Source organism: Peromyscus maniculatus, chromosome 20 (genome assembly GCF_049852395.1).
Source record: "Peromyscus maniculatus bairdii isolate BWxNUB_F1_BW_parent chromosome 20, HU_Pman_BW_mat_3.1, whole genome shotgun sequence".
NCBI lineage: Eukaryota > Metazoa > Chordata > Mammalia > Rodentia > Cricetidae > Peromyscus > Peromyscus maniculatus.
In genome coordinates this window covers 33,923,007-33,941,261 of record NC_134871.1, presented here as the reverse complement: position 1 = coordinate 33,941,261, position 18,255 = coordinate 33,923,007, and the positions used below count along the sequence as shown (strand labels likewise).

Here is an 18,255-nt window from a genome sequence, read left to right as displayed (position 1 = left end):
TCATTGTCAACATGAGTGGATTTAGAAGCACCTAGAAAACACCTCTGTGTTTATACCTGTGAATGTGTTCCTAGAGAGGTTCAACTGAGGAAGAAATGCCCACCCTAAGCGTGGGTGATACAATCATATAGGCAGGGGTCCCAGAGTGAATGAAAAGAAGGAAATGAGGAAGTCAAGTGAGCCAGTGTGTCTTAGTTTGGGTTTCTGTTGCTGTGAAGAGATGCCATGACCCGGAAACTCCTATAAAGGAAAACATTTAATTGGGTGGCTTACAGTTCAGAGGTTCAGTTGATTATCATCATGGTGGGAAGCAAGGCAGTGTGCAGGCAGACATGGTACTGGAGAAGGAGCTGAGAGTTCTACATCTTGACCATCAGGCAACAGGAAGTGGTCCGGGACACTGGGCGTGTCTTGAGCATATATGAGACCTCAAAGCCCACCCACCGCTGCAGTGACACACTTCCTCCAACAAAGCCACACCTATTGCAACAAGGCCACACCTCCTACTAGTACCATTCCGCATGAGCTTATGGGGGCCAATTACATTCAAACCACCACAGTATCTGCCCCCCCTTACATTCCCACTGCCATGCCTCTCTGCCATGATCGACTGTTTCTCCTTAACTTAAGAGCCAAAATCTTTTTCCCCTAAGGTTCTTTGAGTCACATATTTTGTCACAGAAACAAGGAAAGTAGCTAATACAGTGTCCAACTGCTATTAACCTTTTCGGCCTTCATTCCACCATCCTCCATGTGCTGACCTAGGCATCAGAGCTACAGAGGTAGAAAATTAGATCGTTTGGACACACTCCTAGTCCACACACCATCACATGTGTATACTAGAGTGCATAATTCTTAGCATTTATGAAAGGTTGATTTTACATACTTTTCCTGTACCTGCTACCAGAGAGCTCTTCCTGGCCTCACCACCTCAGGAGACACTTGATGAGTTACACAATGGCTCTCCTGTGCTCTATTTGCTGCTATAGAGGGGCTTCCTGGTGGGAGACCGTGTGGGTGATGAGGGCATCTGTGCGTTGCTTGCTTAGTTATTTGACCTTGGACAGTTTGCTAAAGTTGGAAACGTGGTTCTCTCCCCTTCTTTCTGTTTCCTGCCAAAAGACAGTCCTGTGTCTAAGCCAACTGTTTCCATGTGTTCTAATTAACAACAAATAACACATTGGCCACACTGTTTGGTAGCTAAGAGAGTAGACAGTGACATCTGTCAGATTGGATCTGAATCCCAGTTTTCTGTTTACTCTGTGACCTTGAGAATAGTGTTCAGCTCAAAAATATCAGGAGGATGAAGAGAACTAAGGGGTGGGCGTGCTTTGAGGGTAACAGGGTACTGCTGTTACTGCGGGCTCCTCGGTGGCCTTGCTGAAGTCTGCTGACAAGGAGCTCAGCGGTAAAGGAGAAATGAGGCCTGTCCCTCATTCTCCGTCCTTCCCATCAAGTTGTTACCATGTTTCCCACTTTTCTCTCTGTAGTCCAGACATTTCTGCAGCAACTGCACCACATTCCTGCCCCCCACAGAAAGACACCATTGATCACATAGGACTTGGGTGAAAACCAAAACCAATAGTTTCCCAGGAGAAGAATTCACAGGGGTTCTGCAGAGGTGAGGGACACAGACAGTGTGCCTGCTCACCTGGGCTCAAAGAAAGAGCCAGAACCTGTCGAGTGAGGCCTCACTTAGTCCTCAAGGTGCCCACAGGACAGGAGCCGTTATCTTCCGTTCTCACGAGGCAAGAGGTGAGAAGCAGGAAGGTGCCACATTTGCTCATCTTTGGATTCCCAGCAGCTAGCACTGTGGTTTGCATACGGGAAGTGTTCAGTAAATATAGTCAGTGAGCAGTGAATGCATCTTATTTTCCTTTGTGTGCAAGTCTTGTTATAGCCCATGTTGACCTCAGCTCACGGTGCTGTTTGGAGGCTCATTGTTTGCAGCTGAGGGAGAGATGAAGAGTATGGCTTGGTGTAGAGGATTCCTCATTGCTAGAACACATGCAGGAGGCCCACAAAACACTGCAGATGACAAGGAGAGAAGAGTTGCAGCCCTGTGAATCCAGCTGCAATTAAATGAGCTTCAGCTCCTCCAAGTGTGTTTGCGTCTTCCCCCACCCTCACCTGTCACATGTCCTGGCAGGGCTGGGCAGTTGACTGAGCCTGGATGGCAGTGAGCATTCCTTAAACTTTGTGGGTACTATCATCTCGGTGATCTGAGGTGGGACTCCACCCTCTCCAACCACGGAGCTGGACCTTGTGGCTGAATCCCCTCCCTGACATTGCATCTCTTGTGACAGTGGTTCGTAGGCGGTTGTAAAGATTAAACAAGTTCATTGATGATGAGTAATCAGGATAGGTTGTGGGGCAGGGGTAGTGCTCAGTAAATGTCAGCTGCTGTTGACGCGCTCTTTGATCTTCCTACCACCGTGCTGCCTCCGTGGTGTTAAACTGTAGTTTACAGGAATCCCGTGCCGCTGCTGCTCCCTTGCCTCCTAGGCATACTTTGCAAAGTCAGTTTGAGGCATAGCTTTTTACCCACAGAAGTTAAATTTCTGCCAGCTGCTGGGCTTTGGCAGTAGTTCTGTCCCCCCGGGGCACTTCACTGAAGGAAGAATTGGGTGTCTCCCTCCTGTCCTTAGACTTTGTGCATCGGTAGACAGTTCCCACAGAGGGCTGTCTTTCAGGCCTGTCCAGAACTCTAGAGACAGCATTCCCCAGCCAGGGCTCTGCCGCATGCACCGACAGTACACGGAGGAAGCACAGAAAGGCCTGCAGGGGGATTGCCGCCTTCAGTGCGGTGGACTTCAGAACTTGTTTCTGTGACCGGCCTTCGTGGCACTTTTTCAGCCTGTTCTGGACTCCCCTCTGCTTCCATTGTCCCCATTGTGCTTGGGAGAAGAGAATTGATTTCCTTTCTTCCCCACAAATTAGAAAGCAGCACCATGAATTCTAGGGGGACAAACTTGGGTGGTACCTGTTGGACTCAGGCTAAACCCAGAACAAGCTATAAAACTTGGAGGAATTAATTTATTTTTTGGAGCCTTTTTAGTTTTTCAGGTGCATAATTTCCTCATTAAAGTGTTCTGTCGATTTTTTTCTGAGTCAGGCACTGGCTAGTTATAATCATTTTATTTATTTATTTATTATTATTATTGTTTGTTTGTTTTTTTGAGACAGGGTTTCTCTGTGTAGCTTTGCGCCTTTCCTGGAACTCACTTGTTAGCCCAGGCTGGCCTCGAACTCACAGAGATCCGCCCGGTTAGTTATAATCATTTTAATCACTGCATGCTGTCGTGCAGTGATTAAAAGGGTCCCTGTTCTCCCGGAGCTCAGAGTAAACCGAGGACAAGTGCTGTAGAAGCCAGCAGAATGCTGTGATAGAAAATGAAGGGGCAGTTACCTCACCTAGTCAGAGCTGAGCACGTCATGCCACAGCCAAGTGAGCAGCCAGTTTCCACAGAGTGGGAAGCTTACTCCAAAATCCCCAGCCTAGACACCCTGTAAAGCAGCTTCCAAAGCTGCCATGGATAGTTCGCAGGCTTAAGGAGGATTCTTGGAGCACTGTCACTACGTACAGCTCCCGGATAACAAAAAGAGGCAGCTATCAAAGTAACTACATGCTGCTCCTTCTTGATCCTGTAGCACTTTAATTTCCTATTTGTATGGCTTTCTTGTCCACTTGAATCCTTCGTTCTGGCTCTCCTCCGGCGCGAGGCAGTGCCCTTCACCATGCTGCACTTGTACCTCCCCGCTTCTTTCTCTCTCTTTTTGAGATTTATTTATTTTATATTTAGGAGTGTTTACCTTCATGTGTGTATGTGTGCATGTGCCTCGTACACACAGAGATCACAAGTGGGTTTTGGATCTCCTTGAACTGGAGTCACGGGTGGTTGTGATCTGGCAACCGAATCGAGGTCCTCTGCATGAGCAACAAGTACTCTTAACTGCTAAGCCATCTCTCCGGCCCCTCCCTTTTTCCTTTCGACAAAAGGGCAGAACTGCTTTGTCTGATCCGATTCAAGATGCACCTGTGCGTCTGGAGGCACTGGTGTTGGACCTTCTTCACAGTTCTGCGAAGGAATGAAATGGAGGAGCGAACACACTTAGATAGCATCCCTTAGACACTGGAAGAAGCAGCACTGTCTGCAGGGTCAGGGTTACCGTGAAATACCTTTTCAGAGGCCTCTCCACATGGCACGTTTATCGGAGGGCTTCTGGAATTCGAGCTCTGTAAGAGCAGGCGTAGGGAGCTTTCTGCTGACACTCTACAGGATCTTTCTTAATACATCCAGCTGAGATCTTGACTGTTTTGAATCCCGGTGACAAGTTCTTTCCTTTTACTATTTGAATCTCAAGGTTACACATTATCCGCATCAGTGTAATTTATTCAACACAAAAGACCTTACCACAGTAGCTATGTGGGAAATCACCAGTCATCGTGAAAATCATGGCTGACCTTTTTGAGCACTGCCAAGGTTTCAATATGATTTGAATCATTTGGGGAAGTTTTGTTTCCCAAGGTGGCAGTGTTGGGGTGGTGGGTCCTTGTGAAAGTTTGCTTATGTTGTGTATTAATGTAGTTTTCGTAGAACCCCAAGCTGGTTCCTGCAAGAGAGAGTTGTTAGGAAGAGAAAACCTGATCCCCAAGTTACTCTCTGACCCTTTTATCTCACCTTTGTCCTGTCCCTCTAATGTGTACCCTGATGTGATGTCATCTGCCATGACGTGACCAGCCAGAGAACTGCACCTTTGGACTTTCGGCCTCCAAAAGTGTTGACTAAATAATCTTTCCTTTGTAAGGGACCTGCCCTCAGGTACCTTATTATAGTAACAACATGGACTGAAATGAGCCTTTACATGCTAGACACTTCACATAACTTTTGCCTATTAACCTTTCGTAACACCTTCAATTAGCTATTTTCCCCATTTTAAAGGGAAGATGTCTGGAAGCCACATAATCAGTAAGTACTAGATTTGAACCCAAGAAGTTGGATTCAAGAATCTGTGCTGCCTTCCGGTTGTAAGTGGAGCAATAGACTCCTGTCACACATTGCCTGAGTCCACTGTCACAGTCAAGAGGACATTGCTTTCCCTCTCCGTTTTGAGAAAATGAGCTCATGGGAGCTGAGAACCTTACTCCTGCTTGTGTTCATACATGTCTGGGCATAGACTCGGTCCAGGTCTGGGGGCCTCCCTGTGTCTCGGGAGGGCTTGTCCATCGGACTGCACACCTTGTACCGTATGAGCACGTGTATGAGTTCATTTCTGCATCACTCCAAATGTCCCAGGCTGCATGAGTCTCGACGTGTGGCTCCCAGCGTGTGGCTCCATTGCAGCCAGGTGTTTTGTAGCCTCTGTCCATCGGTTTCCAGAGAACAGTAAGTGTGGTAGTCTTCACTTTGATAATCTTTTGACAGATCCTCTGGAATAGCAAGGTTGCCACAGTGTTAGTACTGCCTTGGATTTGAGAACCTTCCAGATTACTCTCCTGCTTTCCTGTTCAACAGAGATTGGAAGAGAATACTACAAGGGACTCATTTCATAAAGTGGGAGTGGGACTGAAACTGAAGGATTAACATGTAAAAGGGGTGCAGATCAAAGATCAAAACCCCGCCAGACCCCGACCTTCCCCCCCCCCTCCCCGCTTGTGGCCTTGTGATCTTTATACTGTGACTTGGAGGTTGGATAGGAACACATCACTGTGTGCTTCTAGTGGTCCAGGGAAATCGAGGAGAGTAAACCTTGTCACGTGAAGCCCACTTGTTACAGCAGACGAGATTCATGAGCCCAAAGAGACAGAAAGTTCAGGGTTTACAACTTTGAAGGTGTGGAGCAGCTGGTGTCGAAATCAGTTTTCAGCCAATGTTCTGCCGTCTCCAGCTGTGACCTTACAGCAAAGTCATTGACTTTTGTGCCTCAGTTTCCTCATCAACCGAGCAGGCAACAGTGGTGTGGCCCACATAGCGTGCTGATTCATTTTTGTCCACTTGACACAGTCTAGTCCCTTGAGAAGAGAGAACTTCAGTTGAGGAATTGACTCCATCAGATTGGCCTGGGGGCATGTCTACGGGACGGTTTCTTGATTAGTGATTGGTGTGGGAAGGCTGAGACCACTTTGGGCAGTGCCACCCCTGGGCAGGTGGCCTGAGCTTTATAAGAAGGCAAGCTTCGTGAGCCATGAAAAGCCAGTAAGCAGCGTTTCTCTGTGGTTCCTGCCTCTGCTCCTGCTTGAGTTCCTGCCCTGACCTCCCTAGTGATGAGCTGTGATCAGGAAGTGTAAGCTAAATGAACATGTTCCTCTTCAGATGTTTTTAGTGAGGGTGCCCCAGGGAGCCCCAGGGAGCGAACTAGGACATGGTGAGTGGCTGTTAGGAGTTCAATGAATACATTTATGTAAAACTCTGCTGGCACAGGACACCACACTCTCGACATGATGATGTCCTTACTCTGTCTGCAGCCTGCCTCTGCCTTGGTGTGTGAGAGTAGCAGGAACCCACCAGACATCCTGGACTCAGCCACTCCCTGCCCACTCTGTGGATATAACGTAGTGAGAGTCTCCTTTAAAAGTAATAATAATAATAACCATAGCTCAAATGTTTCATCATCAAATTAATACATTTCATACAAATACTATGAATGGAAGGTGTGGGGTTTTATAAATTGATGAGCAAGAAGACATGGATTGAAATGGCTACTGTAGTTACATAGGAAATGTTAATTTAAAATTGTTTCTTACTAGACAGTTGTGATGGCACACACCTTTAATCCCAGTACTTGGGAAGCAGAGGCAGGTGATCTCTGAGTTTGAGGCCAGCCTTGGCTACAGAGTGAGTTCCAGGACAGTCGGGACTACACAGAGAAAACTTGTCTCAAGAAATCTTAAGAAGGAGGAAGAGGAGGAAGGAAGAAGAAGGAGGAGGAGAAGGAGGAAGACAGAAAATGTCTCCTTTAAGTATTTCTTCTTAATGTATCCCCCTGCCCGATGGAAATTAGCCCAGTGATTTCCTTAGCTGGGAAAGTTAGGACCTCCAGAGTGGACAAGTACAGGCAGAACGAGGAACTGTTCGCCAGTTTTTCTCCCTAGTGTGGGAAAAACCACTGAAAGGATGGGGCCTGGTTGTGACCACAGCAGCAATTCAGGATCTGAAACATGTTAAGAAAGGTGACATTTCTCAGCAGACGGACTGCAGGATGTGAAGGGGAAATGAAAGAGCTGGCTCTTGAAGGGCAGAAAGAACCAGAAAAGGAGAAGCACCAAGGACGGTTGGGAGCTTTCCGAGTCTGACCTTGGCCAGGAGGCAGTGTAGTAAGTGGGAGAAGATGGGGTCTGTGCTCTGCTTTGTGTTTTTCTGTAAAAGCGAGGTCAGTGTGCCTCATCTTCCTGACCCCTGATTTCCTTTCCTGTGAACTGGGTTTAGGAACAGTAAGAACCTATGCTGACTTTACTTGGGTATCTCCCCACAAAATCACACTGCCTATGGGTCTGTCAGTAAAAGGCACGAAGAAGAACCCCTCAGGAGACGCTTTCAGAGAACAGCGTCTGCTTTACTGCTTGTGAGCTGCCACTTACGTAGTGGAAGCCTATGAACTGATTGGTTAGCATGCAGCCTCCGATTGGACAGTGAGCACTCATCCCACCAAGGTCTCTATGCAGAAGAAGCACATAAAGGGAAACATGGAGAGTGCAGACTCATACATGGGCCAGTCTATGGCTGCTCACAATGCTTCAGAAGTCAGTGTTTCTGACTTCTGGGAATGCTCAGAAACATGGTGTGCCATGCCTCTTACTTAGATGCATAGTGTACTATGCTTCTAAGTAAGGCTGACCACCAGGTCATGCCTGCGTTTTCTCCTGCATGCCTAGTGCACGGAGTTATCGCAAGAACTAGATGAGCAGATGCCTGCAATTTGAGAGATCATAAAGAAAAGTTTTATCTTGCGCCCAAACCAAAACACCTTTCAAAGGCCAGTAGTTTTCATCTGCCGAAATTGTGCTGGTCGTTCTCTCTCAGTGGCAGGTGTTTGGCATGGACCTGATTTCTGGCCAGGGGTTTATCGCCGTTACTGAGCGCATGTCAAGTACTTATGTTCCCCTGGAGACAGTAGGCATCTAACACTGAATGAAAATTCCGAAGTGATTAACAGTCCGCGCGTCTCTGTTTCCAAGCACTGCCTTAGGAAGCACAAAGAGATTTATTTTATTTTTACCTCAGCCTGGTGGGGGTCCGGCTCATTTCCAAAGCAATTAATTATGTTCTCGTCTTGTCTGTGATGCAGAGCGGTTCAGCAGGATGATTGGGGATGTAATTTCGTTTCTGAACAGCAATCTCGGCAACTGTGTTCTGCTGATGGAGAAGTAGGCCTGTGCCGGTAACTCTGTAGCTCCATCCCAAACAGCACCTTGGTGTGCACGGGGCTGCCTCAAGACAGTGAGTGGGGCTTGCTTGTTTTCCAGAGGCAAAGCCTGATGGAGTTGATTGTGGTGTTTTGTACTCATGTCCACTTTCATCTAGCTGAATGGCATGTCAGGCAGAGACAACCCCCTCCCTGTTTCTTTGAACATACCCAGGGGCTCCCCAGTTGAAACATTTCTCATATCAGAAACCTGAATGTGTTTGCCTTAGATGAGTATACTGTCAATTGAAAAAAATAAAAAGCAGTTTTCAAAACAATATATACAGGTTGAACCAATGCGTGTTTTAAAAATAAGCAGGCTCTCGGTGAAATCTTATTAAAAATCAGAGTAATAGCAGTGGGTATAATAACAGGGTCCAGTTCCTTTGCAGTGTCTCCTAGCTTTTCTTCGGTGACTTTGTATGACTTTAACGAAAGGTAAAATCTGTAAAAGACTAAGCCTGGGAGTGTGGGAGCACTGAGTGGGAGCACCAAGCTGTAAAGTCTTCAGTCCTGACCGGTATGGCAGCTGCATTTGGCAGGAGCTTTTGAGTGAGGTCCTTCCTGCTTGAGAGAACCCTCAGGAGCACCAAGCCTTGCCCCCACTCATCATCCAGGGCCTAGATGGAAAGCTGATTTTTGAGTCATGCACTTGAAGTCTCTGTCAGCTGTATCCGGCATCTCTTGCCTCTGCCGTGCCCTTAACTCGATGATTATCCTTGCTCATCTGAGTTACCCTCAACCTCTACCATCCACTTGAGTGCAGCTCTGCATGCCACTGCTCTGAATATCTTCCTTCAGTAGTAGCATGCTGGAACTCCCAGGGTGTAGATCCCTTAAGGTCCCAGACCAGTCCTTTCTGCCCAGCATAACCTCATGTCACCTGTCGCCCTTTATGCCCCAGGCCTTTGTACCTGCTGCTCTTCATCCCCTCCCCCCCAACTCATCTGGCTTGTACACACTCAGCATTACCTGGATCCTCACTGCAAGGTGCCTCTCACTTAATCTGAGTACTTGTTGCACACCCCAAGATTCAGACCCAGCACCCCTGAGCAGCAGGTGTGCTCTTGGTAAAGTCAGCTTCTCCTAGAGCTGGTGGACCACAGCGCTTTGCACGTGGGCTTAAAAACTTGGAAGAGGCTGGAGTAACTATCAACTGAGTGAGAAACTATTTCAGTCCTAAAGTGTCTCTTTTCATCAATATGAATTAGGAATTTGGATGAGAATCAGATATCCAGCTGTTCCCCAAGGTCTGCCATCGTTTCTGACTTTCCACACTGGCCTGCACAATGGAGAAGAGGAAGAGCATCTTAGGAATGGTAGTTAACATCTCTCTTCCTCCCTCACTTCATCTAGTAAAAGAAACCTAAAGCATTTCTTAGGGCGTACAAGAGGTACATGTGAGGTTCCTGGAATGTAGTCATTTGATTGATATTTGAGTGCTTGCTGTATACATGGCATACTTTGGTGAGCAAATAGCCTGCCATTCATAGAAAGAAAGACAAGCGACAAATAGAGTGATGAGAGCCAGAGAGCAGCATGTGTGAGGGGAAGGTGGGTTCAGAACCAGGACCTCTAGACACCGGAAAGTAAGACCTGGAGGAGTGGGGGCACTTCCTGAATTGTCCCACCACGATGCAGCCAGGCCATCGTGTTTAGTTGTTTAGTTTTGCTCTGATTTTAATCTCTGGAAAGATTATGTCTTCTTTTCATCACTATACCTATAATTTAACCTAAATGTCAAGAAAGTGTTTTTGACATTTTCTAAGTTATTTAAACATCTGGAATTACCATCATTACTGTAGTGATTTCTGTGTTTCTGCTATATGCTCTTTGGACTTGCGTAGACCATTCCCTCCCCCCACTCCCAAGGCCTTTTCTGGTGTTTCTCCACTCAACATGAGGTGTATTCGCTGCTTTGTTACACCTTACTGCAGCTCAGCCTGAGGTAATAGATGGGAGGCATTGGCAAGACATACCCCTGTCACTGGAGGTGCATGTTGATGTGGCAAGAAAGACTTGACAGTTGTGTGGGATGAACACCCAAGTGTCACCGCTAATGGAATTGTGGATAAACCGTGTGAAGCCCCTAATCAGAAGCTGTCCAGCAGATACTCTGAACTTGTGAGTGCTTAGCACTGAGAAGTAGGTCTTGCTGTTTGACCTGCCCATGTGCTGCTGATACTGAACTCAATTGCTAGATGTATCTGATGTTAAAAAGCACCTAGAAATACTAGATTTAGAAAGAAGAAATTACTGCATTAGCTTTCTGCCACATGCAATATGAATACTGCATAATGCATCTTAAACTTTAAAAAACAGATTTCTCTACTTAAGAATCCTAAACATTGGTTTAAAAGGTTTTTTTTTTAAAGGAAGCCTGAAACCTTTTATTATACCTAATCAATTTAAGCTTAGGAAGTTCTTCCTTATGTCTGGCCCAAATCTTCTATGGTTTGAGTGCATTTCTTTTCATTTGTACAAATGGAAAACAGCTGGCCAGCCTTCCCAATGACAACCTTTATGTGCTCACAGACAGAGGTAAGGTCACCCCCATCCTTCTTCTGGACTGTGACTGATGCCTTTAACCCATCTTCAGAGTTTCCATTTCCCATCCCTTTAATCATTTCTTGATTTCCCCTAAGCTTTTCTACAGCCCTCCTTAAGCTCAGATTCCAAGCAGAACGTAATATCCTAAGGCTCACCATTAGCCTTCCCAGGTTGCCCTGTGTCCCAGTCATTCATACAGGAAAGAGGTAACACTGTCCACATCCAGAAAGATGAGATGTAGGACTAACAGCAGATAAGACCCAGTTTGTAGGCAGTTAGCAAGCCAAAACTCCGGTCTGTCTAAGAAGCACTCACAGGGGTATGCCTCCTGCCTCCCCTTTGGGAGGCACACAGGAAGATAATGAGCAGCTTGTTTTCGAGGGCCCGTTGCTTAGGGAAGATGATGCAGTGTGTGTTGAAACTTCTTGCTCAACATCATCCCTGTTGCATAGATCTCTTGAGTGGTTGTCAGTGTGACCTCTCGGCCGCCTCCAATCCTTTTAAAAAATGAAATTCCTGAGCATTAGTTGGGGTGCTTTCGAAGACATGACTGTCATGAAGTAGGCATGCAGGTCTGACCAGAAAGTTCCACAGACTTCTCATGCGAACGTACATTTTTGACACTCTTGACAATTCTTTCTTTAGTTGTATCTGCAGGAAGCAGGGGGCCTGCCTAGGCAAGTGCAGGCAGGGAGCCAGAAAGATTGTGTAATACCCCCTAAGTTACTCTCTAGCTACTTAGAGGGTCTATTTTAAATGGTGACTGCGAATTTACTAATAAGTATTCTAAATCTTTACCATGTTTTTGCTCTCTTCAGATATTAGGGCCCATTACACAATGTCTGGCAGGTGATAATGACCCTTGTGTTTTGGATATTTTGCAATTTTTGTATTGCAACTAGTATTCACAAATGCCTGGGATGTCAGTGTTGGGGTAACTGATTGCAGGGGTCATCATGTATTAATGAATGAAATGCATGTCAGTGATAGTTCACCATAAGACATGGGTTTAGACATATCTATATGCCTGAGGATGTCCAAGTTCTAGAAAACTCTGTTTTCATGGGTTCTGCCCAGTCTTTACTAGAAGTGAGGGGTACTGTTCTTGATTCCATTCTGGAATCAAGAAAGCTTGTATATGGTTAAGAGACATTGAGTAGGTTAACTAATTTGTTTTTCCCTCCTTCGTGAGGTCAGGATTCTAACGGGGTCTGTAAAGACTGCCCACCAGCTCGTATGTGAGGGCAGAAACTTAAAGGTCTGGTGTTTCATTGTGGTGACCTCGGATGTCTGTTTTCTTCCTTGCTAAAATTGTGTCCTCTTGTCGCCGAGCAGACATTCTAAACAACACATGCTGCACTGAGGACTGAGGGGGGTGCTCCATGTGTGACCTCTGTTTTCCCTTTTGCAGTCCAACAGGCAGCCTGCGAAGTTAAACCTTCTCACCTGCCAGGTGAAACCAAATGCAGAGGACAAGAAGTCTTTTGACCTGATATCACGTGAGTCCCGCTTTTTAAAACCTGTTTGGTTACTGTGGCTCTGGCAGCTACAGGTCTGGGTGTTTAAGCATCAAAATTTCTCAAAATGGGCTTCCTCAGAGCTAACCCCCAGCGTGTTTAGGGAGACCCATGGAAGGAACCCTTTTGTTGGCGCACTTCCTTGTTTGAGGGAGAATCTTACTTTGTCTCCTAAGCTAACCTTGAATTCAGGCAATCCTGCCTCAGCTTCTCAAACCTCTGAATCTATAGGTTAGCACCACCTCAGGTCTCTTAGTTTGCACCGTGAAAGCCTCGCTGGGGCCTGTGTGATTGTGTTTAGAATGTCAATGGATGGCTAGGTGTGGTGGTGCATACTTTAGGCAGGGGGAGGTAGAGTTCATGAACTGGAGGCCAGCCTGATTTCTACCTGTCAGGTCCAGGCCAGCCAGGGTTACATAGTGAGACCCTGTCTCAGAAAAAAAAAAAAAAAGAGGAAGACTCTAGGCTTATGCATTGAACTGTTTCTAATGTTCCCTCAGACAAGTTTTCTAATTATATCACCATGTCACTCATTGAGCTGCAAAGCTACCAGTGTTGGTGTGAAGTGCAGACACTGAGGTTCTAGGAGACCCAGCTTGCACCTGTTGGTTGAGAAGCACTGGTGTAGATGCAGGAATGCAGCGCAACATGTCTTGTTTGTCCATTACATCCCTGCAAAAATCGGGCTCTTCAAGGAAAAATCCGCTCCCTTGCTTCCAAACAGTGACTTGGAAACTCATTGAATTGTCGCCACACCCCTCACTTCCTCACTGCATGGCACTTTGCTTTCCTCCTGGATGAGGGAGCAAGACCAGCCACCCGCTCTCTGCCTGTATCCTATGTTCCCTGTGTGCAGGGGTTGGCCTGAGGTACTGGTTTGCTAGCCTGAGCTTACTGACCCACTGTGCAGCTGAGGGGACTCCTTCTCCACAACAGTGAGACTCAGCTGGGGATATACAGCTAAGGGGGGAGTGAGCACTTGAAAGCACATGCTCAGTCCCATCCCCAGCACCTCAAAACCAGAGCCACTCTGTTCTCTCCTGAAACACTGCAACACCAACTTAAACTTAAACATGGCAGACTGGAGCCAGATGACCTACACAGAAGCACAGACACATAGTCCTGCCCTTGACGTTCTCTGGCGAGCTCCTATGATTGAATCATTTGTGAGGCTCTTCAGGGGGAGGCCAAGTCCCTGCAGCACCTCTGAGCAATCCAGATTCCCTATGATTTCCATGATTGCTTGGATTATTGATGGTAATCACCATATGACTTGGTTGTTAGTGGGCATCAGTTATTGAGTGTCTAAATCTATCACATGTCATTGTGTATAATATTGCTAATTCTCAAAAAAAGGTCATCGGTTTTCTCATTTTATAGAAGAAAAAGCTGGGTAAGTTGGGCCAGATCACCCAGCAATAAGGAAGCACTCAGAAGTGCACCTTGCTCTCTAAGGGTGCCAAGTGGGAGTGCTTGCCTGAAGCAGTCACATAAGGAAGTGGTCTGTGTTGCTGAAGTTAAGTATGTTGAAGCACTAGTACAATCCTGAGTTTTTAAAATGAGCTTCCCCATCCACTGTGTCTGTCAGGCCATCTTGGAAGGCAGAGGTTAAGCCAGCCTCCCATGGATCCTGATTCAGCTGGAGAGCATCCCATTCAGGGCCAAGAGTGCAGCTTTCCTGCTGCAGTTGGAACGTCAGGGGGAGTGGGGAATCCTTTCTGGACAGAAGTACGGACTTGTGCCAGTTTGCCACTGAAACTCCTCTGGGTCAGATAGGGACTTGTCCCCTTCTCAATTTGTCTTTCAAAGAGGCATCTCAGCCAGGTGTGCTTATTCATTCATGCCTGTAGTCTCAACACACATGAGACTAAGTCAGCAGAGCAAAGTCAAGACCGGCCTGTGCTGTACAGAGAAAGACTACCTCAAAAAAAAAAAAAAAGGGAAAAAATGCCTACTGTTTGCTTGGTATTTGTGATCATTTATTTTAGTCCTTTGTTCTTAAGGAAAATACTGTTAGTAAAGTGAATTGTTAAGTTGCTGATACATAATGGTATTAAAAAATAATACTCAGTTCTTAGTTTGTGTTTTTGCATTTTTTTTTTTTTTTGTATTTTAGATAATAGAACATACCACTTTCAGGCAGAAGATGAGCAGGATTATGTCGCGTAAGTACTTTGAAAATGATAGTGCAATGGTTTGAAGTTCAAGCATTCATTACCCTGGTGACTTGTCACACTTCTCTCCTGCCCCTCAACCTTCATACTTGCTCTTCTCTCCATCTGTCTTGCCCACCTGGTATAGTCAGCCCCAGCCTGGGTATCATTAGGATTTTTTCTCCTTTCTCTCTGCCTGTAGCTTCTTCACATGGTTCTGTGCGTCTCTGGTCCACATCCATGCACAGCCATTTAGAGAGCCCTGAGCTCTTTGAGAACAGACATTGAGCCTTGCTCATCCTCTAACTGTGCTACCTGCATTAGGTGTCTTGCTTGGTGTTTGGTCACAAGTGGGAGCCATTTGAGATGTTCTTGGGTACTACCTGGATGCTTAGCTATTCCTGCGAGAGAAGCAGAAGAGGCTGGCGCTATTGGAAGACACTGGCGGTGTGCTCTTGCTGGGCAAGCACGGCATAGTCGAAGGGAACCTTGTAGGGAACCTTGTACAGTGGGAAGAGTTGGCTGTCACATACCACCGGGCCACATCCGAGTCAGTTTCGTTCCTTTTTGCCTCCAGTAGCCTGCCGGGAGCTCAAATGGCAGTTTGCTGCATTCTCACCTGTCTCCCTTGGTGTGAAAGCAGTCAGTTAAGCCATTTTCAAGGCGTTTAGAACTTTATTTCTCACAAGTAATTTGGACCGAGTTTCTGAACTACCGGAACCCATTGTCCCATCAGTGACTTCGTCACTTTAGTTACTTTCCTTCCTTTAACTCCGTGGAGCCCGCAGAATTCTGTTCAGATCCATTTCCTTCACTTCCTCCTCCCACTCCTTTTTCTCTGGAGTATTAGACTCTCCCCAATCTCAGACAGTGATAAAGGAATCTGAAAGAGAACAGGAAATGGACCAGAAAGTAGGTCGAGTTGGGAGAAAGAACAGAGGAGCTTGTGAAGGCAGCTAGCTGCCAAGAATTACGGGAAACAGTGAGAGTACAATAGTAAACCACACAGAGCCCTGCCTTAGGGATGAGACAGGCCACATAACATGGTGCTGGCTCTCAGCTCAGGCACCAACAGGGTGTACAGGGGGCACCCAGACTTAGAGTACACACCTTGGATTCTTAGGGCACTGCTCAGAGATGACTTCCTACAAACTGGTAAACCCGGCCTGTGCCAAGGAAGCTAGTAAAGTGCTCTCTGCCTCCCCAGTGGAGGGAAGCGGTGGCTTGATATTGTGGCATAGGGATGGCTGACTGGAGTGACTGGGAATGAGAAGGGAAAAAGCCCGGAAAGCTGTCCCCGTCCCGCTCCAGATTCTGATGTCACATTGTACCTTGTGCCTTGTTAATCCTCAACCTTGTGTTTAAGTGAGTACACAGTGGTTTAGTGCCCATGTTCACAGCTCCAGCAAATGAGCATTTTAACCAGACAATCGCAAACTTCCTTTTTCCTGATTCCTCTCTTCCATGGTCCTCAAAGCCCTAAGTGGAAGACAAATGAGAAATCTGTGTGAAGCAGATAAGGGACCTCCTTTATCCTCTTCTCTTGCCTCAGACAGAAGCCTTCCATGTCTTAGTCTTAGAACACACAGACAGTTCCTCCAGGTCTGGTTAGGTGCCGGTTTCCTGCCTGTAGTACTCATAGTAAAAGGCTCCCGTCTGTCTGTCTGTCTGTCTGTCTGTCTGTCTGTCTGTCTGTCTGTCTGTCTGTCTCTCTCTCTCTCTCTCTCTCTCTCTCTCTGTGTGTGTGTGTGTGTGTGTGTGTGTGTGTGTGTGTGTGTGTGTGTGTGTGTGTGTGTGTTTTGAGACAGGGTTTCTCTGTGTAGCCCTGGCTGTCCTGAAACTCACTCTGTAGACCAGGCTGACCTTGAATTCAGAGATCTGCCTACCGCTGCCTCCCTAGTGCTGGGATTGAAGGCATGTGCTGCCACTGCCCAACCCTATAGTCTATTATCTTGATGTTATTGGCTATTTGATACTTTGAATCTCCTTGGAGATTCTGGTAGGGAAGATAGACTTTATTTCTGCTCTTCATTTACCTCTAGGTTTACATAGCAACACTGACTTCCTTTCTCATGTGAAACTGTCCAGTGAAGCTAGAGAAAGATTTCTCTTCACTGAGGAAGGGGCAGGTAGCAGCAGGTGCACATTTGAAGTCTGGACACCTGGATTCTAGGCCAGGCTGTGCTATCTAAGTGGCTTTGGTTCTTCAGACACGTGATCTGGCCTCAGTTTCTCATTCAGAGGTAGCTGAGTAGGTAGGGGTTACATATCTCACAAAACTTTGAAAGAGAAAATAAAACATACAACCTTACTGGCACATGGCAATTTTGTTTTTTATCTTAGAAACTCAAAACTGAGTTTTGTAGCTTGTATCTTTTTCTTTTTTTCTTTCTTTTTTTTTTTGTTTGTTTTTGTTTTTGTCTGTCTGGTTAAACAGTAATTCTCAAGCTATAAGGGATCAAATGACCCTTTCACAGGGGTCACAATCAGATATCTGAATATCAGATATTTACATTATAAGTCATAACAGTAGCAAAATTACAATTCAGAAGTAACAACAAAAATAATTTTATGGTTGGGATCACCACAATATGAGAAACTGGGTCACAGCATTAGGAAGGTGGGAACCACTGCTTTTAAAGAGTTTAAAAGTTAAAAAAAAAAAAAAAATCTGTCATGGGCTGGGGATGCAGCTTAGTTGGTAAAGTGCTTACCTAGCATTCACAAAGCCCAGGGTTCCACCCCAGCATGTGCATGCTTATAATCTCAACTTGGGAGCTGGAAACAGGAGGGTCAAAAGTTCAAAGGCATCCTTGGCGTCTTTGGGATCAGCCTGGAACATCATGTCACAAACCGTCACTAGATTCCCCACCCTTTTGAAATATAGCTGTTCCATTCTGTTCTACCAGATTAGAGTTATTTCTTTTGAAAATTAATTATTAATTGTCCTTAAATGCACATTTTCTGATTATCATGACAAACTTTTTTTTTTTTAAATCATGAGCCCATGGTAAAGAGGCACATATGGCGTGATGGAGGGTTCTCTGAAAGTGTAGCTTATGTTGTGACCCAGTCCAACTTAAGACCTTGAATAAGTCACAAACTGTCTGGCTTCCTGGCCTTGAGGTATCTTAACCCCTAAGTTAGAGGCTCTTAGAGGATTCTGTTTGTACAACTATGCAAATCAAGTGCCTAAGAGATACTGATCCCCATTGGAAAGCAAGACCAAACCAAGCCCGTCTTCAAAGTGAAGAGCAAGTAAGGGTCCGGAATGAAGGGCTGCCATTGACCCTACTGAAACAGGGTTCTTGAATTGGGCTAGCGAAGTGGCTCAGGGGATAAGAGCGCATACTATTCTTCCAGAGGACTACAGTGTAATCCACAGCCCATTGTGTGGCTCAAAACCACACCTCTAACTCCAGATCCAGGGGATCTAATGCCGCCAACCTCCTCGGGCACCTATGTGTGCAGGTGAACACACACACACACACACACACACACTCTCTCTCTCTCTCTCTCTCTCTCTCTCTCTCTCTCTCTCTCTCAAATAATTTTGTAAAGTTTTTTTTAAGCAATCTCTAATTTCTAACTTGGGACTAATAGAACAAATTCTAAGTAATTTAAAGAATATT

The 18,255-nt window shown here is 46.1% G+C and overlaps 1 protein-coding gene across 23 annotated transcripts in view; it reads left to right on the top strand.

Annotated features, from left to right (window-relative positions):
* Positions 1-18,255, top strand: part of Asap1 (ArfGAP with SH3 domain, ankyrin repeat and PH domain 1) — a 317,439-nt gene that overhangs the window by 247,584 nt on the left and 51,600 nt on the right. For all 23 annotated transcript variants that reach the window (XR_013046411.1, XR_013046410.1, XR_013046409.1 and 20 more), the window contains 2 exons: positions 12,365-12,452; positions 14,587-14,635. Coding sequence is in view for 15 of the 23 variants with exons in the window: in XM_076555973.1 (XP_076412088.1) it covers positions 12,365-12,452; positions 14,587-14,635 (137 nt within the window). In the remaining 8 variants the exon portion in view is untranslated. The remainder of the gene's footprint in view (positions 1-12,364; positions 12,453-14,586; positions 14,636-18,255) is intronic.